At 46.6% G+C, this 23,075-nt stretch overlaps 1 protein-coding gene across 1 annotated transcript; it reads left to right on the top strand.

Moving 5' to 3' along the window:
• The first annotated feature begins 1,331 nt into the window (after positions 1-1,331).
• gemin7 (gem (nuclear organelle) associated protein 7) lies at positions 1,332-3,909 on the top strand. The gene is made up of 2 exons (XM_083772412.1): positions 1,332-1,466; positions 3,485-3,909. The coding sequence occupies exons 1-2, from the start codon at positions 1,446-1,448 to the stop codon at positions 3,884-3,886; spliced, it is 423 nt and encodes a 140-aa protein (XP_083628538.1). The 5' UTR covers positions 1,332-1,445; the 3' UTR covers positions 3,887-3,909.
• Positions 3,910-23,075: the final 19,166 nt, after the last annotated feature.

Raw genomic sequence — 23,075 nt, 5'->3', positions numbered from 1 at the left:
CTGTCCATCCTGTCTCCTAGTTAGTTGCTTCATGGTGTGACAATAACAGTGCACTTTAATGATCTGTCTGCTTACCTTATCTCTTGTTTACTAATCCCCTTTTACAGTACCTTTATGAGCCCCCCCCCCCCCCACCCACCCACCCGCACGTACGCACGCAAGCAAGCAAGCAAGCAAGCATGCACGCACGCACGCACACACACACGCACACACACACACACACACACACACACACACACACACACACACACACACACACACACACACACACACACACACACACACACACACACACACACACACACACACACACACACACACACACGGCATACCTGAGATTGGCTTCATATGTTATAACAAATAGTTTGAAAAAAAAGGGGAAGAAAGCATATATATCATGATTTATTGGGAGAAATGTCGACTACCTGCAGGGCCAATCAGATTGGCTAAAACAAATCCTTTGTCGGGGACAGCCCTACTTGGGGGATGCATTCCATAAATAGTAGTCAGAGGGGTCATCATTCACCAGCACGTCACTACAAGGTTAACCCATTTAGACCTGACATCGAAATTAAAAAAAAGTCTTCTAAATTATGACAATTTTCTGAAGAACCTCATGTTTCTAGAGCAGTGGTGCTCAATATTTCATGTCAAGGACCCCCAGAATTATTATGTATTCGGCCACCGACCCCCATCTGAGAATATGTTGTTCCAGGGACCCCCCTAGAAGCAAAGCTTTGAGTTAAAAACGTTTGCTCTGAAAGAATATATATACAGTATATTTGAGGATTTGCAAATGTCTGCGCACACCACTGCACTTGCCCAATAGCCCTGGCCCCTGGTATTGGCATTGGCACGTGTGTGTGTGTGTGTGTGTGTGTGTGTGTGTGTGTGTGTGTGTGTGTGTGTGTGTGTGTGTGTGTGTGTGTGTGTGTGTGTGTGTGTGTGTGTGTGTGTGTGTGTGTGTGTGTGTGTGTGTGTGTGTGTGTGTGTGTGTGTGTGTGTGTGTGTTGGGAGAGGAGAGGGAATATAAAAGGTAGATTTTCGATTTTTCGATCCATTTGGGTCCCCCCTACCACCACATGGTGGCGGTAATGCACCAAAAACTGGTTGCTAACTTCCGTAAAATATAAAGAAGAAGAAGAAGAAGAAGAAGAAGTAGAAGAAGAAGATCAAATGTATGCTCCTTCGCACGACGGTGTCGCGCACCGCAAAATAGCAGACATACAAGCTCACAGTCACAACCATAGAGTAATAAAAGGATAGAGTCACAACTACTACTCAGCTTGTAGCTCGGCGCTCGATCGTTGTCACAGTTGTGCGACGAACTATAGATTTGTAAAGTTTGCAGCAGCATGGTTTGCAGAACAGGCTGAGGCAGCTTCGCCAAGCTGACAGAACAGAACCACAGCATTGTGAAGTGGAGTCAAGCAACTGAAGCAACTATGGCAAGCGGGATCATCACGGTTGGTTATGTTTGGACCTTTTTTGGGGGGACAATACATGTTAGACAGTCGCCTAGTCGGATCACCATGCAGATAACATGGCCTAAATCAGCTCTGTGTTTTGTCATGTCCAGAGTCTCAACACAACCATCTATTATGATATTTTATAGCACTGTGTGCCTCCGTACATTCTTGACAAGCTTTATGTTGATGCTGATTTTCCTTTTCCAGCAGCACTTGGCACCTGCCCACAGAGCCAAAACTACACAGTGATGATTTATTAGTCCATGTAATCTGCATGGTGTTGGTCCACTCAGTGAAAACTTAACAATGGTTTCAACACAGCCATCTTTTTAGAGTAGATTGTGCTTCAGTATGTTGACAAGCTTCATGGAGATACTAATTTTCCTTTCCAGCTCGATTTTACACCTGCCCACAGAGCCAAAACTACTAGTAACTGGTGTACTGACCATGGTATTACTGTGCTTAACTGACCAGCCAACTAGCCTGACCTGAACCCCACACAGAATAGTTGTATTGTCAAGAGGAAGGTGTGAGACATGAACAATACAAATTAATTTACGTCTGTTATCAAAGCAAACCTGGGCCATAACACTTCAACAGTGCCACAGGCTGATCACCTCCATGCCACGCCCCATTGATGAAATAATTTGTTAAAAAGTAGCCCAGACCAAGTATTAACTGCATACATTAATATACTTTTCAGATGGTCAACATTTCTCATTTAAAAAAAACATTTTTTTATCGGTCTCACAAAATATTCTAATTCATTAATGAGATAGGATATTTATGAGCTGTAGGCCTACGCCATAATCATCAAGATTAAAACAAAAAAAGGTTTTAAATACTTCACTTATGTTATGCACAATGAATTGAGAATATATGAAAGTTTCACTTTTTGAATTATATTACAGAAGAAAATGAACTTTTACAAAATATTCTAATTCAATGAGATGGAGCTCTATATACATACAGTTAATATGTGTGTGTTAGGTTGTGCACAGCTGATGGAAAAACAACCATGCTGTTTTTGTGCTCAGACCCAGCCAGCCACCCACCCACCCACACACACACACACAGCTCTGTAAGGGAGTTGGGAGACAGTGTTTGATCCTGCTACATATTCATGTTACTTCAGCATTTGTCTTGTTCAGGTTGTTGTCTCTGGGCACACACAAACTCATTCCAATTTAAATCAAGTGTAAGTTGTTTTTGGCAATAAATGTTTTATTTTTGTATTTGTATTATTAAATTATGGAAGTCTATGGGTCGCACTAGGCATACTCTCAATAGATGGCGTATGGCTTCATATTCAGGTCAATTAAGTTTGCGCTTACCTAGTTGGTTAACACTTGTCGGGTTGTTGTATTGTGTGTGTGTGTGTGTGTGTGTGTGTGTGTGTATATATATATATATATATATATATATATATAGCGCGCATTCCGCGCAACATATTTTGCTATTATATGATTTGTTCCCTCATCTCAATGACCATACAGTACATAACTTGTCCTAGTATAGTTTCAGCTGTCTATCATTCATAGTATCTCAGTGAAAACGAACCAACACCTACTGTATATCATGGCCATGCATCCAGGCCATGGAGCCGCAACCACAGATCCCATAGCCTGGCATCCAAGCTACAGTACGTGTAGACCCAGAGTGTAGAGTAGGAGAGTGGCGAGACACTTTGATCTCGCCTGCAAAGCCGGTGCCTATGGGCTATAGTTCCAAACATTGGAACTATCCCATCGAGATAGAATGAGCACTTCCGCATTCCATAAATGTTACAATGGGAGTCAACGCTAGTGTCGCCACTCTCTTAACTATAATATATTACTATATATATATTATATTACTCTGATGTAGACTTGCCACAAACGCAGTGCCGCTTACATTTTATTAGTAGGATTGTCACTGTGCAAAGGTCCAACGTGTATGATGATGAAAATACCATCACTGATTGTTATACTTTTCACTTACACATTATTTTGTGCACTTTTCCAATCCACTCGCAGAGAGAATCGACCATGAAAACCCCCGTGGCTGTGCTCCGGCTCCCCAGAGGACCCGACCCCCACAACAGCCGGGGCTTCGAACCCAACTCGCCCCGCTTCATCGCCCTCGGCCCCACGTCCATCTCGACGTCCGCCGGATCGAAGACGGGCGGCGCGCGCCTGCAGGAGGAGCAGCGCGCGCGGTCCGCCCTGAGGGAGAACTTTCTGAGATGTCTCGTTTCCATGACCAGCAAGCGGGTCCAGTTCCACATGCACGAGAAGGTGACGGTGGTGGCGACCTTCGGCGCGTCGGACATCGACGTGCTGAACTTCCAGGTGTCGGCGCTGCAGACGCCCATCGGCGTGCAGAAAGACGCGCTGATCCGCTGTCAGGACGTGATCTCGTGTTCGTTTCATGTGTGATGTTCTCTGTTCAAATGGGACCCTTTTCCACCCAGATCAAAAGTTGAACTAAGTTGAACTATTTTCAACTGCTCTTTAGCAGTTGGAAAAATAGCAGATCTACAAGCTCATAGCGCGCCACCGAGTGGCGCGCTACGAGCTTGTAGGTCTGCTATTTTTGAAAAATCGTGAAAATGTGTCGCGAATTTGGAATATATATATTCTTTCAGAGCGAAGTTTTGGCTTTTGTAGTATCGTCCTCAGTTCGAAATGGGTTAAGAAGCCTATTGTGCTCCTATTGTGCTCCGTTGGATTTATTTTTTTAAAGATATATATTTTTTGGCTTTTGCCTTTATTGATAGGGTACAGTTAATGTTTGGACAGGAAAGGCCGACGGGCTCGGGACTCGAACCCGCGACACACCGCCACAGGCCTAGTTGGATTTCTAAAGCTAATTTCTGTTGGGTGGAGGCCTGGAGGGGTGATTATTAATGTGATATCACATAACCTGACACTGCATTGAAGGAGCCGGCTGACACTTAACCAGCAGTTCCATTTTCCACCACTGGGGGGAGCTATACACCAATAATGCCAAAGTAAGGATTCCTTGAGGCTTCACTGTTGGCTCCCCATCATAACGCCTGCTGGAAGTACTGTTCAAATTACAGCAGTGCTTCCCAAACGTTTTCATTTCAAGGACCCCCAAATTGACACTAATCAGCCTGCGGACCCCCATTTGAAAAGATGCATTGCATGCATTACATGCATTAGGCTACAGACCCTCATTTAATGGCATTTCTATCTCTGGGACCCAATTTACATTGTAAAATCGATGTTAATTAAACTCCTGAGTGTACAAATTGTACTATCTATTGTACTAAACTATAATAGCTGGGGACCCCCTGGAACTGCCTCAAGACCCCCTTGGGGTCCCCGGACCCCACTTTAAGAACTACTGAATTACAGTGATGAAACATGATCTTGCTATGATCTCAGTAATTGCAAAAGTATTCACTACATAGGATACATGTTCACTAAAATAAAAACCTAAGTTATTCGTTGCTTTTGAACATCCCAAGTCTTTGCACTTGCTCTATCACTTTGAGAAGCTTCTGTTTTTGTCGTACTTATGTATGGTTTAAAGGAGAATTCCATACTAAAAGGCTTTCTTATCTTTCTTTGTAGTTGTTACGTCCCCACCAAAGAGGTCCAGGTGTTATTTTGTGCAAAAGCTCCTTATTGGCTATTTCCCCTACCATGAGCCCTACATGAATTGCATTGAATTGAATGGGGCTATGGGGTGTTGTGCTAATTCGCTTATTTTCCATCGCTCAAAATTATAATTTCTTTGTATATATCCTCTCTTCATAATGTAAATAATATCCCAAGCAGCACACTTTACTACTTCTTTCGATGGAAATAAGCGAATTAGCATAACACCCCATAGCCCCATTCAATTCCCATTCAATGCAATGCAATTCATTGAGGGCTTATGGTAGGGAAAATAGCCAATAAGGAGTTTTTGCACAAAAAAACAACTGGACCTCTTTGGTGGGGACGTAACAACTACAAAGAAAGGTAAGAAAGCATTCTAGCATGGAATTCTCCTTTAAAGTTAGCAAATTATGTTCATTTCTTTGCGTTTAATAATAAAACTTTTTGTATTTAAATATGAATTGCAGTCTGTATTCATTCTAGAAAAGCATAAGAGGAAATATCCTCCTTAACCCATTCTGGTGCGGGAACCCCTTTTGGTGTTTTAAGCATTATGTTATACTTTAGCTATTGAAAAATAGCAGATCTACTAATCTACTAGTTCTCCTATTTTTGAAAATGTGGCACAAATCTTTGAATATATATTCTTTCAGAGCGAACCTTTTTAACTAAAATCTTTGCTTCTGGGAGGTTCTTGGAACAACATATTTTCAGATGGGGTTCGGCATCCAAATACATACAATTCTGGGGGTCCTTGACATTAAATAGTTTGAGAACCACTGACACAGAAACATAGGGTTCCCAGGTCAAAATGGGTTAATGCAAAACTATGCTAATATTTAGGCCTTCAAATTATTAGTCCCTTTGTAACTATACTCTAAAGGCTGGACTTTAAATGTTGCAGCTTAATTTGAATAATTTTTCAGCAGGTAAAAATAATGGTGAGAAGGTATGGATTTCCAACTTCAGGTCTACTTGGTCACAGACATCAGTTTAATAACCACCAGACAGGTCTAGTAGGCAGATATATTAACTATTATGACCTTACATGTATTGATGTAAGAGCCTAGTCCCTCCATGTGCCAGAAGTGTACCTCCCAGCCCTGGCAGAGTAGTTCTGGAGTAGTTCCAACGGATTGTGTGCCCCTGGTTTTTCCCTAGTGGGACTGATTGAAGGTAGCTACTGGGACGTAAGTCGGGACTTGATCACTCCCGGCTGGGTCGCCTGAGTGAGGGGTATGATGTTGAGAGACCCAAAACCCCGTTGACCATATCACTGAGGATATGTCCCAGGTGCATCCTTGCAATGTTTTGTTATGTCTGATATCAACTCATGTGCATCAGACTAATTGTAACCATTTGTCACTCAGGACAAAGTAACCAACATCTTTAAGACTTATAATAGGGCAAGCGGTTGTCATTCAAATCTGGCTCCATAAATTGCATTAAATAAGACCGAGACTAATCGGCATTTGGAACCGGTCGCATTACAGGACGAGGGCATCAATAATATGTAATCTTGCTAAAAGGTGTATTTTGTGTGTTCCCAATAAGTCATTTTATTTGAGTGCCATTAGGCGGTCGTACCGTGGTGTTTGTGTGTCTTTCTGTACCTGAATGATCTGACCACTCACTGAAGACAGTCATCAATGAGACGGTGACTCATCCGCTCTCCCTCCCTCCTCACCGCCGCCACGCACTCCCTCGCTTTTCATCTTCAACCCCACTCCAAAATATGACTTAACCCATTTAGACCGCCGGAGGCCCATTCTACAAATGCCTTCTAAATCCTGACAGTTTTCTGAAAGTCGTCAGTCGTTCTCACACATTTTCATGACGATTTTCATGTAATTGGACCCCAATCTCAAAATATGTTGTTCCAAGGACCCCCCCAGAAGCAAATGTTTCTGTTAAAAAGTGATTAGCACACATTTAAAAAAAATAGCAGATCTACAAGCTCGTAGCGTGGCACTCGGTGCTGCGCTATGAGCTTGTAGATCTGCTATTTTTCAATAGCTTAAAGTATAACATAATGCTTTAAAACACCAAAAGAGGTGTCCCGCCCTGAATGGTTTAAACCGTGTATGACGTCATTGGGTCTCTGTGATTCAATCAGGAAGCTCCTCAAGGACACTCAATGTTAATTTCATATACCCCCTGCACGCTATTTCACTATCTGGAGCCTTTGGCTCCCTATAGTTCACATCCTCACTTCTCTGATAGTGTACACTAACTAGTATGCATTCCATACCAGGCTCCTTGTGAAAACATTCTCTGTTACCACCATGGCTCGGAGTCGTTTGCTGCTGTTATTGCTGCATTAATGAGGTGTACGTGTGTCCTTTTTGTCCAACTATGAATGATCACTACTTGGCATGAAAGGGAGTTGGATCCATGCTCGGTTAAATTGTAGCAGTGCATGGTTGGGGGCACACTGTCTCAATGTTATCTACTCTTACTGTTTCTCTTTCCTGGCGGTCTGCTTCTCCCTGATTCCAGTGGAAAAACATTCTTTACGTGTGTGTGTGTGTGTGTGTGTGTGTGTGTGTGTGTGTGTGTGTGTGTGTGTGTGTGTGTGTGTGTGTCACACGGTGGTATAAGGAATCTGCCCTGTCTAACACCACTGGCCAACAGGAAACACATTCCACTCCTTCCTGTTTGTGGCCTTCTCTCACTTCCTGTCAAGTGTCTGTGATAACTTACAAAAATACACGGCCCGCAGTCACTTCATCATCGCTTCGCTCTGCCCTCGCCCACAAATACAGCAGGACAAAGAATGTACATGAATCCAACGGAGCTTAACAAGGCATTGCTTTAGTTTGTATACAGTTCTATTACTATTTGCTTTCATATTCTGGGAATATGTATAACCAGTAAGACGCCTGAGGGCGAGAAGTGGGTGCACGCATCCGCCTGGGTGACGGCAGACTGCTGGGCGAACGCTGCATGGTGCTTTGGCATGGGAGGTCAGATCAACATATGGAATGAATTATGTACTGGCCATATACACAGTATGGAGCATGTCTTGAGTGTACGGGGTTTGATGTGGTCAGATCAACATATGGAATGACAGAACAGGTCAGTTCCATATATGGAGATCTAAGGGTGGGCAGTGTCTTGAGTGTACAGGGTTTGATGATGACCCAGGGAGGGCCGGCCCTTAATCTTCTTGCCTAGTTTTCTGCCAGGTGCGGCTGTACGGCTGCCTACTAATAACTTTCTGGCAGGCCCATCTAGAGTTTAAATGGATCAGTCAAAAGGGAGATATCGAAGAGGAAGGATGGATGGGGAAGGATCAACATATGGAATGTCAGAACAGGTCAGCTCCATATATGGAGGTTTGAGGTCAGATCCAGGTCAGATGTAGAGTTGCTGGCCAATATTGATGACATCAGGGATCTCCATATATGGGCTTAATGTTGATGACGTCATGTGATGTCACCTGGGGTGACCGACAGGCGACAGCCTGAGGGGAAATGCACGATTTCATAGTAAATGTGACCTGCTGTTGCAATAATCATGGGTAATATTCAATCAGATTGAAGCTATCTATCTCACACACAGATATATAATAGAAGGGTTGAGGCCAGCTGAGGTCATTGAATGCAAAGCATGCAATGTTATTTCAAAACAGATGATGGACAGGTAGGTACTGTCCATCATTCAGACTACGAACATGAGTAAAGTCATGTGGGGGATTTCTACAACTAATTGAAGAATGGGGCCTGAGACAGATTCTCATGCTTTCTACTGGCGTATTAGCCAAACATTGTGGAAATACTGGTGTGAAACGCATTCTTCTTGATAAGCTGTATTTCTGTATACATTTCAAGACAGTCCAACTGGATACAACAGGTTTCTCTATTTTTATGCAACACGGTCGCATGGTTCTCTCTAGCTTCCTTGGGCACCAATGCGGAAGCTTGCCCTCACTTGAGAGCATTTACGCCCCAGAGCCTTTTTCCACGTCTATGGTTACAACTATGGCATAGCAGGGGTGGCCAATTTGTGGTGACACAGATAGAACACCCATTAATGTTTCCCATAGAGAATTCAGAAAAAATCAATTATTTTACGCCTGGAACCAAGGCATCCAGACTCCCGGTGAATCATGACCCTAAAACATTGGATTTTTGTGTCAAAAGAATAAATAAATAGCCTTTTTCTCACAGAATCAAATGTTTTATGGTAGAAGAAAATGGCCGCCACTGCTATATGCTCTATTATTATGATATTTACAGGTATGTGCCCATTGTTTAATGCTGCTGTTGATGGGACACTCGAGGAATGGCTGAGTCACAGGCAGTCCTCTGGTTTGTTTAACTTGCAGCTATGAGAATGTTGGAGTAGCTCCAGTGATTGTGCGGCTCAGGCGCTGCGTAGCAGTCTCACTTCCCCAGCTCAAGTGCTCGTGGAGATAAAGACCCAGGCAGTACAGGGGGGAATGCCAGCCAGATAGGCCACCGAGTGGCAGCCTGGTCCCCAAACCTACTGTACACAACTCTTACACCTACTGTACACAACTCTTACACTTGTGTTGTGTCCTTATTTTCAGCGTGTCATTATAGGCAAACATTTTCAAGGGCTTAAGTGGTTAAAGATTGGATTTAAATGCTTCGAAGTAGTATAGAACATTTGTTTCTCAACCACCAAAATAACTTTGGTTCTAACTGGTTACGTTCTAGATTCAATTGGAACCTTTGGTGCTTTCATGGAACCAGCGGCCATTTTTTGCTTCCAGTTCCAACTTTTAGGGTTCTGAACCAATTCATTTTCAGTGGAATTACTCTGAACTGGTTCAATATTAGGCGTGAAAAAAGAACTGAATCGGTTCAACAGAATACCCGCAGGTCATCACTTCATTTTAACACGTTGGATCCATATGACGTATGACCTCCTGTCCTATAAATGAATGCCACTGGGTACAGATGACGGGTTAGGGTTCTACTTTTCCAATGTAATAATAACATGTACAGGTATATATAATATAGACTTGTAAAAACAACACAATATGGTTTGCTCTGAAGTCATGAAAAACTAGACAAAGTGCCAATCGGCACAGGTCTCCACCAGGGCAGGTCAGGTTGTGGCCTCATGGTGGCGCTATAACAGGCTGTTGAGGAAGATTTGGGCCGGAGGTTCGTGTTGGAGGGATGCAGGTACAATGTTTTTCCATGTGTGCATACATAAGTTGTATACAGATCGATGCAGTTATAGCTAAAAACAGGAATTGGCCTGTTATAGCGCCACCGTGAGGCTGATTTTGAGGGGAAAATTGTGGCATGTCGTCCTCGGCCTAGTGAAAATGTACGTGTATAATTTAACGGAAATTGCACACTGTGTTTGTGATTTGTGGCCTTTTTTGGAAATGGACGAATCGTGTGAGCTTTGGAAGCCAATCTTAGCCAATCAGGATGGAAGATGGGAAATGGTGGCGCTCCGTGTTGATCACATGACTATGGAGATAGTGTATACCGATTTGCGTGAAATTTTGATCAAATCTGAAGGAGTAATAATAGAAAATGTGTTTTACATATGTCGGCCTCCTGGTGGCGCTATAAAGAGCAGATGTGAAAAATTCCAGGCAAAGGTTTTTCCTTGGCCTCTAGGGAGTTGGCATACAAAGTTATCCACAGATCCGTGCAGTTAGAGGTAAAAACACTTTTGGGCCAGTTATAGCGCCACCTTGAGTCTGAGTTGAAATTGTTCATGTGGCATTTTGTCCTCGGCCTAGTGGGAATGTGGGTGCACAATTTCACGGAAATCACGCAATGTGTTCATGATTTGCAGCATTTTGTTTGAAACTGAGCACTCCTGTGAACTTTGGAAGCCAGTCTTAACCAATCAGGATGGAGTCTGAGAAATCTGAAAGACCGGTTTCGTTGAATGGCTCTAGAGAGACTGTGTACCAATTTGCGTGATGTTTGGACAAAATCTGTAGGTGTACTGTGCAAAAACTTGTTTTGCACAAAGCGGCCTCCTGGTGGCGCTATAACAGGCCGTTCTGGAAGGTTTGGGGCAGAGGTTCATCGTTGGCATCCAGGGAGTGTGTGTGCAAAATGTGGCATCGACCGGGTTAACGGTGGCCGAGATTAGCTGTTCACGGACACACGGACACACGGACGGACGGACGGACACACGGACGGACGGAGTGCAAAACATACTCTCCCCACATGCCTTCGGCCTGGTGGAGACAATGATGTCCTTTATTAAACATGACGTGACAGTTAGCAAGTAGCAATGCAGTATGACACGTTTCCAGACAGGTGTGTGTGGGGATATAGGCAGCCACCACGGGATACCATTCCAGAAGTGAGTTAAAAACAACACAAAAGTATTTATGGAACGGACTCTCTGGCACAACCTAAATCCTAATTCATACCTTGTCTCATGGCGGCGCATGTCACTCGTTTTTTATAAATAACATATTTTTCAAACTAACAACGATTTAGGCTTCGGTCTAGACAGGAAGACATACTGTGAGAGGAGGTGGGAGGAGAAAAGGGAAGCACTAATTAGGGCGTGATGAAAGATATCTTCATTTATCTATACTTCAAAGTCCAGGCAGCCCCATGCAGTTTGACTCCCTTCCCCGAAGGAATAAACAGGAAGATGTGCTGCCGATACCGTTCAGTCTACCATTCTGATTATGAACCAGCAATATGGACGATCACTGGATACATCCACCATCTCTGAAGACACAAACCTGACCAACCAGAAAACCTTATAGTCTCCCGACTGGAAATGCCTGCAGCACAGACAGTTTGGAGAGCAGATTTCGGGTGTGCTGTTTTGTAGGTGTGAGTAAAGATCCATACAGTATAAAGGCCTGCATGCCAAATCTATGCCTTAGGTATAAGTCTACACGGAGAGTACATCCTTCTCCCATCCGGCCTTTGCTTGCGAGCCCCCTGTGCCACAAAAAAACAGGCACAAACATTCCTTTGTCCCGGTCTCTATTTGCACACTACATGCTGCTGTGGGTAGATCTAGGAGATAACCTTATTATGATAAGCACTTTTTACTTTTTACTGTATTGGTCTCGTGCCTAATGTCTATGCACACGCACTTTTTATGACTATCGCATAGCACTTAACGCCTGCACTTTAATGGTTATGTGCACCTTTGTACTTTGGTATCTGCTATGGGAACTGTTTGTTTATTTGTACTGTCTCATTGTTTAATGTACTGTCTGTGCTGCAACCCAGTTTGCCCTTCAGGGACACTAAATAAACTTTAAGTGGAAGCTGTGGAAGTCACCTTTCAAGATTCAACCCAATTAATAATCCTCCGGCTTTATTATATAATACATGTATTATATAATTTTGAATGGCTTTAAGAAAGACAACTGTTAAACGGGGATTGTTTGTCATCCCTCTCAAACATCACACAAATCTTCAAAAATAATAATACTTTTATTGTTCATACTGTTCTAAAATTAGGCTACTTAATCCGTTGAGAGGAACATGCTTATTATTACTACGGGTTTCTTCATTTATTTTTCTCCCAAAATAGGGTTCAGGTTGAAAGTGGTGTTTGTGAATGAGGCAGTTAGGCAGTTGGATCGGGATGTGTCTAAAGGGGAACTGTGCTGCCTTGCAGAGAGAGAGAGTTTAATGTCCACGCAGTTATTTAATCAGGGCTGAGATCACATTCCTGTGAAGGTTTATCTTCCTGCATGTGGTCATTAGAGTCTGTGGCACTGAGGAGGTCCAGCCTAAGTGTTCAGGGCAGGCGCTTCCCATGAAACACAGGATAGTTCCAGACACCCACCACGTCCCTCCCTCCCTTAGCCTCCATAATGACACCCTCGTCCCTCCCTCCCATAGCCTCCATAATGACACCCACATCCCTCCCTCCCTTAGCCTCCATAATGACACCCTCGTACCTCCCTCCCATAGCCTCCATAATGACACCCACATCCCTCCCTCCCATAGCCTCCATAATGACACCCTCGTCCCTCCCTCCCACATAGCCTCCATAATGACACCCACATCCCTCCCTCCCTTAGCCTCCATAATGACACCCACATCCCTCCCTCCCATAGCCTCCATAATGACACCCACATCCCTCCCTCCCATAGCCTCCATAATGACACCCTTCGTCCCTCCCTCCCATATAGCCTCCATAATGACACCCTCGTCCCTCCCTCCCATATAGCCTCCATAATGACACCCTTGTCCCTCCCTCCCATATAGCCTCCATAATGACACCCTCGTCCCTCCCTCCCATAGCCTCCATAATGACACCCTCGTCCCTCCCTCCCATATAGCCTCCATAATGACACCCTCGTCCCTCCCTCCCATAGCCTCCATAATGACACCCTCGTCCCTCCCATATAGCCTCCATAATGACACCCTCGTCCGTCCGTCCGTCCGTCCGTCCCTCCCATAGCCTCCATAATGACACCCTCGTCCGTCCGTCCCTCCCATATAGCCTCCATAATGACACCCTCGTCCGTCCCTCCCATATAGCCTCCATAATGACACCCTCGTCCGTCCCTCCCATAGCCTCCATAATGACACCCTCGTCCCTCCCTCCCATATAGCCTCCATAATGACACCCTCGTCCGTCCCTCCCATATAGCCTCCATAATGACACCCTCGTCCCTCCCTCCCATAGCCTCCATAATGACACCCTCGTCCCTCCCTCCCATAGCCTCCATAATGACACCCTCGTCCCTCCCTCCCATAGCCTCCATAATGACACCCTCGTCCCTCCCTCCCATATAGCCTCCATAATGACACCCTCGTCCCTCCCTCCCATATAGCCTCCATAATGACACCCTCGTCCGTCCCTCCCATAGCCTCCATAATAATGCAGTGATAGATTGTCTCTCTCTCCTATATCCACTTGACTTTGAACTTGCTATGTAAATGTGCTATAATCTTTTGCTGTCCTGCTACGATGCGTCAACCTCAAGTCAAATTCCTTGTATATAATTCAGTGGTTCCCAAACTTTTTCATGTCAAGGACCCCCAAATTGACACTAATTAGCCCACGGACCCCCCATTTGAAAATATATGCCAGGGACCCCCATAAGAGAAGATTTTTACAGCTCTAGCAGTGATTCTCAACCCGTTTAATTTCAAGGACCCCCCAGTTTGACATTATTGTAAAAGCAATGTTAATTTATGTCTGAGAGTGTACAAATGGAACCATTTGGTACTATAATTTAGCTGGGGACCCCCTGGAACTCCCCCAAGGACCCCTAGGGGTCCCCGAACGCCACTTTGGGAACCACGAGTGTAGGCTATGTGCAAACATACACGTTTGCAAATAAAGAATTCACATTCTGTTAAAGTCGAACCTTTCCTTATTCTGTCTGTCCCCCCCCCCCCTCCCCCCTTACTGTCTGCCTATACCTTACACTATCGTTGCCCCACCCCCTCACTTCAGTGACCATGATGTCTTGACCTTTACGACATAGCAGCCTAAATGAAACAAAATCACATTTTTGATTTTTTTTTGAAAATGTTTGAACCCATTTCAAAATGTGCAAATGTGCAAACATCGTCAAAACACTCGGGGGACAAACTTAAATAATAACGCAGAATTTCACCCACCCTCACCCACCCCAGATCCCACCCTCACCCACCCCAGAACCCACCCTACTACCCTATATCAGACTGAAATATCACCCACCCCAGAACCCACCCTACTACCCCAGAACCCACCCACCCCAGAACCCACCCTACTACCCTATATCAGACTGAAATATCACCCACCCCAGAACCCACCCTACTACCCCAGAACCCACCCACCCCAGAACCCACCCTACTACCCCAGAACCCACCCTACTACCCACCCCAGAACCCACCCTACTACCCCAGAACCCACCCTACTACCCACCCCAGAACCCACCCTACTACCCACCCTACTACCCCAGAACCCACCCTACTACCCACCCCAGAACCCACCCTACTACCCACCCCAGAACCCACCCTACTACCCCAGAACCCACCCTACTACCCACCCCAGAACCCACCCTACTACCCACCCCAGAACCCACCCTACTACCCACCCCAGAACCCACCCTACTACCCCAGAACCCACCCTACTACCCCAGAACCCACCCCAGAACCCCCCCTACTACCCACCCCAGAACCCACCCTACTACCCACCCCAGAACCCACCCTACTACCCACCCTACTACCCACCCCAGAACCCACCCTACTACCCACCCTACTACCCACCCCAGAACCCACCCTACTACCCACCCTACTACCCACCCTACTACCCACCCTACTACCCAGCCCAGAACCCACCCTACTACCCACCCCAGAACCCACCCTACTACCCACCCCAGAACCTACTACCCACCCTACTACCCACCCCAGAACCCACCCTACTACCCACCCTACTACCAACCCACCCTACTACCCACCCTACTACCCACCCCAGAACCCACCCTACTACCCACCCTACTACCCACCCCAGAACCCACCCTACTACCCACCCCAGAACCCACCCTACTACCCACCCTACTACCCACCCCAGAACCCACCCTACTACCCACCCCAGAACCCACCCTACTACCCACCCTACTACCCAGCCCAGAACCCACCCTACTACCCAGCCCAGAACCCACCCTACTACCCACCCTACTACCCACCCCAGAACCCACCCTACTACCCACCCTACTACAAACCACCAGAACCCACCCTACTACCCACCACAGAAACAACCCTACTACCCACCCCAGAACCCACCCTACTACCCACCCTACTACCCACCCCAGAACCCACCCTACTACCCACCCTACTACCCACCCTACTACCCACCCCAGAACCCACCCTACTACCCACCCCAGAACCCACCCTACTACCCACCCTACTACCCACCCCAGAACCCACCCTACTACCCACCCCAGAACCCACCCTACTACCCACCCCAGAACCCACCCTACTACCCACCCCAGAACCCACCCTACTACCCACCCCAGAACCCACCCTACTACCCCAGAACCCACCCTACTACCCCAGAACCCACCCTACTACCCACCCCAGAACCCCCCCTACTACCCACCCCAGAACCCACCCTACTACCCACCCCAGAACCCACCCTACTACCCACCCTACTACCCACCCCAGAACCCACCCTACTACCCACCCTACTACCCACCCCAGAACCCACCCTACTACCCACCCTACTACCCACCCTACTACCCACCCTACTACCCACCCCAGAACCCACCCTACTACCCACCCCAGAACCTACTACCCACCCTACTACCCACCCCAGAACCCACCCTACTACCCACCCTACTACCAACCCACCCTACTACCCACCCTACTACCCACCCCAGAACCCACCCTACTACCCACCCTACTACCCACCCCAGAACCCACCCTACTACCCACCCCAGAACCCACCCTACTACCCAGCCCAGAACCCAGCCTACTACCCACCCCAGAACCCACCCTACTACCCACCCCAGAACCCACCCTACTACAAACCACCAGAACCCACCCTACTACCCACCACAGAAACAACCCTACTACCCACCCCAGAACCCACCCTACTACCCACCCTACTACCCACCCCAGAACCCACCCTACTACCCACCCTACTACCCACCCTACTACCCACCCCAGAACCCACCCTACTACCCACCCTACTACCCACCCCAGAACCCACCCTACTACCCACCCCAGAACCCACCCTACTACCCACCCCAGAACCCACCCTACTACCCACCCCAGAACCCACCCTACTACCCACCCTACTACCCACCCCAGAACCCACCCTACTACCCACCCCAGAACCCACCCTACTACCCACCCTACTACCCACCCCAGAACCCACCCTACTACCCACCCTACTACCCACCCCAGAACCCACCCTACTACCCACCCCAGAACCCACCCTACTACCCACCCTACTACCCACCCCAGAACCCACCCTACTACCCACCCTACTACCCACCCTAGAACCCACCCTACTACCCACCCTACTACCCACCCTAGAACCCACCCTACTACCCACCCTACTACCCAGCCTACTACCCACCCCAGAACCCACCCCAGAACCCACCCTACTACCCACCCCAGAACCCACCCTACTACCCACCCTACTACCCACCCTAGAACCCACCCTACTACCCACCCTACTACCCAGCCCAGAACCCACCCTACTACCCACCCCAGAACCCACCCTACTACCCACCCCAGAACCCACCCTACTACCCACCCCAGAACCCACCCTACTACTCTATATCAGACTGAAATCTCGGCCTCCTTCTGCCTTCCTCATTTTTTCCCATCCTTTCATCTCTCTCTCTCACTCTCTCTCTCTCTCTCTCGCCCTCCACATCACTTTCTTTCTTTCATTCTTTCTCTCCCCCGTACTCAAGAGAGAGACTTGATTTAGTTGTGTCAGGGACAAGGACATTTGTCTATTAGCGAGAAACACTGACGTAGGTACCGCTGTCCCCTCCTCCTTATCATCTCTCTCTCTCTCATCTCCCTCCGTCTTCCTCCTCCTCCTCCTCCTCCTCCTCCGTCCTCCCTCATGCCTAATTTCGCGCGGCGGCATTGCCAACGGAAAATAGCAGATCCACAAGCTCACAGTGTGCCGCGCCCGCGACACATTGTGAGCTTATAGGTCGGCTGTTTTGGGTCTGCGACACTGCCGCGCGGGCGGCGTATATGCGCCGGGCTTCAGTCAGATTGGGGTCAGCGACCTTCATCGCGCAGCCTGGTGAATCATCAATGAGAGTCTGCGAGAGGGATGCTACCCGCCCAGGGTACTTCCGTCCTCCTTCCTAAATTGCTACTGTAACCCGACATTGTCTGCTCTCTACTGTCACATCAGTCTGTCGCACAGAGAGAGAGGGATAAAGGGATAAAGAAAGAGAGAGAGGAGGGAGAGAGAGAGAGAGAGAGAGAGAGAGAGAGGGAGGCAGTGCAAAAGACAAATGAAGGGAAGTGGGATGTGTGTGTGTGTGTGTGTGTGTGTGTGTGTGTGTGTGTGTGTGTGTGTGTGTGTGCAGGGTTCTGCAGATATGTTCTGTGACTTACCCTGGCTAAATCAAAGAACCATCGTGGTGTTAATAAAATGGTCCCCCATTAAGTCGTGTCACATTCCGATGTCTATTGGTCGGGGTCATTTCAAATGAGGAGGCCTTTGGTTGGACTCAAGAGGCTGCTGGCTGGGTTCACCATGCACTCAAAGGGACTGCTGCCTTGGCCCAGGCCCCATTCTAACCGTGTTGAAGGTCTAAAGGCCTTTGGCCATCCAGGGCCAGAGGGAGAAAGCCTTCTGTCCTTGTCAGTAGCATCCTCATCATCATCATCATCATCATCATCGGTTTAAAGTCAACTTTCCAGGCGCCGCTGGTTTGGACTGGATTCTCGATATAGCTTTCTTCCACCGGGAACGGTCCATGGTTGATGCCGACTTTGCCGAGTGCTTAAACCCATTCTGGACGGGAACCCGGTTTGGTGTTTTAACTAAGCATTATGTTATTCTTCAGCTATTGAAAAATAAGCAGATCTACAAGCTCGTACTACGAGCTTGTAGGTCTGCTACAAGCGCGTAGCACGTACGTGTGAGTGTGTGTACAGCATGTGCGTGTAGTACGTGCGTGTGAGTGTGTGTACACATGGCAATAGGTCACTCTTGGCCTCGTTTTCCCAAAGCACGTCTCTGTTGCCTTGGCTTATTTACTGATGCTATCCGAGTGTAGCGATCTGGGTAAACAGTTAGATAACAAGAAGAGAACATCTTTCTCCACCCTGCAAACCCCCCCCCCCCCACCCCCCCAACCACTCAAGCACGAATCCAGTCTGGATACCTAGTGAGAACAAATGGATTATTCTCTCTGGGGCCAGAGGTCCAGGGACCACCAGTGGTCCTTAGCCTCGGAAACTCAAGACGTTTTTATTTCCAGGGAGAAAAGAAAAAAAAAGTCTGGGACCGAGTCCACTTGAATTCGGCATAGAGCAGCGCAAACGTCGATCACTCTCACTGCTGATTTCTGATCGTCTGCACCTTTGTTAAATTGACGCACACACGCACACACGTACACTCCTCTCTCTCTCTGTCTCTCTAATTAATTAGTCTCATGTCGCGCAGCTGTGTCTAGATCCGGGAGCTGCCTATGCCAGGGGTTTTCAACCGGTGGTCCGCGGCCCCCTGGTGGTCCGCGGAGGTACTGCTGGTGGTCCGCAGCCAGGCATTCAGAAAAGTTATATTTTTGCCTTTTTTTTCTTTACTTTTTTTTTACCTTTCTAATATATAATATAAAACTTATTTGCACTCTTTTTACTTGTTTTTTAAATAATAATAATAACTTAAGTCAAATCTAACATTTCAAAAAGTCAAGTGCTCAAGGTGTCAAATAAACCAAAAGAAAAGCTGCCAGCGGAACAACCATCCTGCTCTTCCACCCAACGCATGCATGCTTACCGTGCTTGCTGCCCAAGGCAAGCACGGTAAGACGTTGCCATAAGTTATTCATTCAATTCATAATAATACGTTTGGGAAAGTCAAATCGTACAAAGACGTATTCACTATTCAATGTGCAACTTCTCAGTCTATCGTTGCCGAAAAGGCAGAGCTACAAGCTCACAACGCGATGCAACCAGGTGCGGGCTCCACTGCCCACGTTGTGTTGCGTTGCGTGACTGCATTAAAATTGCCCCGGTTGGCCGGTTCGTTTTTTGACGCACAGGACGGAGGCGCAACACGCCCGGTGGAGCCCCGGTGTGAGCTTGTAGATTGGCTATTTTTGGTGCGTGACACCGTCGTACGATGATGTATACATTACGCTTTTAAAGTGACGGTACACAATGAACAGTTCCCTCTGTATGTTAGAAAGGTACTGTATAAGGCCCTAGTAAAATGTAGTGCAGGTTGTAGGTTGGGTTAAAATAAAGAGAAGATTATTAAAATAGAATAAGATAAAAATATATATTCTGTTTCTGTGTGTGACTGTCAAATGCACCAAGACACCAAGTGTCAAATGTGTCTTCAGTGTTTGGGTGATTAACTGAAATGGATTCTTATTTTGAGACTTATTTTGAGTCCTGCTTAGTACAAGTAAAAAACACTTTAGTAAAACTTTTGATAATAAAATACTTTGAAACATAGTTTTTTTTTGTCCAGCTCATGAATGTAGCCTGTGATAGTGTGATTAGTAATAGTGAGTAACAAGTAAGAAGAAAACAAAATCAATCTTAACCCATGGTGCATGAATGCCCCACCACTATTGTGTCGGTGGGTCCATCGTAGATCTACGATGAACCCACCCGACAACAGTGGTGGTCCCCAGGCTGCTGCTAGTCAGAATGGTGGTCCCTGGATCAAAACCAGTTGAAAACCCCTGGCCTATGCCATAGAAGGCATAGGTGGACCCCAGGCTAGTGGTCCTTGACAGGGTTCCAGGAGGTCCCCAGCTAAATGATGGAGAGTTGGTAACCAAATGGACCCTTGTACTGTAGATCTTTAACCCTTGAGAGCGTAAAATTAAACCAAATGGACCCGTACGGTACGTACTGTACTTGCTTCCACCACTGACCACACCTGGACTCAGCTGGCCCGGGAGGAACAGCCCTGCTGTGACCCTGGACCATCTGGAGCGAGCCTTCTTTGACACAGCGAACTGATGCATAAATAACACACACACACACACACACACACACACACACACACACACGCACACACACACACACACTCACACCCTCACACACACACACACACACACACACACACACACACACACACACACACACACACACACACACGCACACGCACACACACACACACACACACACACACACACACACACACACACACACTCACACACACACACACACACACACACACACACACACACACACACACTAGTCCCACTGAGAAATACACAAATGTGCACGTTGACAACAGATGCTCACACAAATGAACATAAATCATAAGCACACGTTATGTGCATACAGCTGCACAACTGGATTGACACACAGACAGACATACAGATGCACGCGCCACATTGTATATTGTTAAGTCACACTGCTCACATGCACGCACGCACATAAGCACACATGTATGTACAACACACACAGACACCCACACACCAGATGGTTTGCCGAACTCGACCTGCCAGGTGTGAGCTCTGCTCAACATTATATTTTATGTATCAAAGAAGATTCATGTTTTATCCCACCGTCTTGGAGAGAAAGGCAGCCAGGTGCTGCGGACCCCCACTAAAGCTATCAGACTAAGACGTTCCCAGATTGGCTGCAGAACCCCCCCCCCCCCCCCCCCCCCCCTCGGGGTCACGACGTTCCCAGATTGGCTGCAGAGCCCCCCCCCCCCCCCCTCGGGGTCACGACGCCGCTAAATAATCTCTCTTCAACTTGACACAACGGGGAGCATTTAGATGAATTTAGTGTGGCTCCACGCCATCAAGTTCAAGCAGTTAATTCATGAGACGCACCTGGATCAGAAGACCATTTCCGGGGCCTGGGCCAGCAGCTGCACTTTACTGGATGGATGACTGCACGTATTGACCGCATGGAGACAAATGATTCTGCCAAATCCCTCACAACTTGCTCCAACATAATAACTCCGTGCCAAATCAAATGTCAGTGTTTGGACCACACCTCAGTATGTGTAGTTAAAAAGGAAAATGTAATTTTGTCATCATGTATAAAATGTGGACAATGTTGACCCACTAGTCTAATAATAATCAATAGTATTTGGTTTGAGATTACATATGTTGGTAAGGGTTAGACAATAGGCATTTGGTTATAGGGTTTTAGGGTGAGACGAGAGTTTGCGTTATTATGGGTAAGTTTTATAAATATATGAATCACAGTCAAATATTGACATTGATAAAGATTGAATTGTGACACCTTCCTTGAGATGTCACCTGCAGACAATTGTGGCGGTTTGTCTGTGAGACCAGTTTCCATCGGTCATACATGTGTGTGTGAGTGAATACTGTGTGGAGATTGTGTGTTTAGTTCCAGGTGCTGACCATTTGCTGATTGCTGGGCTGGCTACCAATCGCCGGGAAGCACCCTATGATCCGACGGACCATTGCTCCGAAGGAGCATTGGCCCGAGGTGCGCTGGGGGTCGGGAGAGGGTGGCGGTTAGGTTTAGGTGTCTGCCCCGGGGGAGGTTAGGGTTAGGGTGAGGGTTTGAGGTAGGTTGTCGATCGGACCAATGGACCGTCGGCATATTGACGCGGACCCTCAATCATCACGCTTCCAGTCATTGGTTGAAGAAGATATAAAGCCCTCATACACCTGTGGAATGCTTGGAGTACTGCTGTGCTGTCCACCCACACACACACATGCACTTACTTTGTGTTTATTCTATTAGTTATTTTGTTGTAAAGTTTATGTTCTCACAATCTAGAGAGACTAATTTGAGTTATGTCTATAGCAGACATTATTGGGCCACAAAGAAAGCGATAGCGGTCATAGCCAAGTTTACCTCACAATTGTGAGCCTGTAGATCGGCTATTTTTGGTTAATGTTCCCCCCAGAATACAGATGCTGGGGTTTAAGTGGTTAAACACAGTATAATTAACAATTATTTTCAATCTGTTCTAATGGAAACTGATAATCTCTTGCAGAGAAACAGCATGTTGAGAAAACAGGCCTGAAAGGTTCACTTCTGTGAACTCTAACATTACACCTATAGCTACATGTTTAAGCATTTATTTCATGTCGATTTCAGCTCTGACATTTTATTCAGACATCCTCTAGTAAGAGTCTGCCTGTGCTATATTAACTCATTTTGGATAAAAATAAAAACAGTTTTTCTCCTCTCCTGAACAGTTAGTCTTGCTGCCATGACTGCATCCTCTATACCAAAGTGTCATTGTGCTTGAAGTGGTAGCCAGTAATAATGAATGTGTGATTGAAACATCCTCCTTTATGTTCCCCTCGCAATATTGCTGCCTTTTTTGTCATCTCTCCGATTATTCATCTCTCATTTGTAATTTCTTATAGTTTTCCTAGACAATGCAGCATCACCGCCAT

Source organism: Protomyctophum parallelum, assembly GCF_964188405.1.
Source record: "Protomyctophum parallelum genome assembly, chromosome: 9".
Classification (NCBI taxonomy): Eukaryota; Metazoa; Chordata; class Actinopteri; order Myctophiformes; family Myctophidae; genus Protomyctophum; species Protomyctophum parallelum.
Note: the sequence above shows the minus strand (reverse complement) of the source record. Positions and strands in the feature narration are given on the sequence as shown.

Coding starts and splice junctions, on each gene's coding strand:
- gemin7 (XM_083772412.1), top strand. CDS start 1,446: ATGGCAAGCGGGATCATCACG. Junction 1,467..3,484: donor TGGCAAGCGGGATCATCACG/GTTGGTTATGTT, acceptor ATCCACTCGCAG/AGAGAATCGACCATGAAAAC.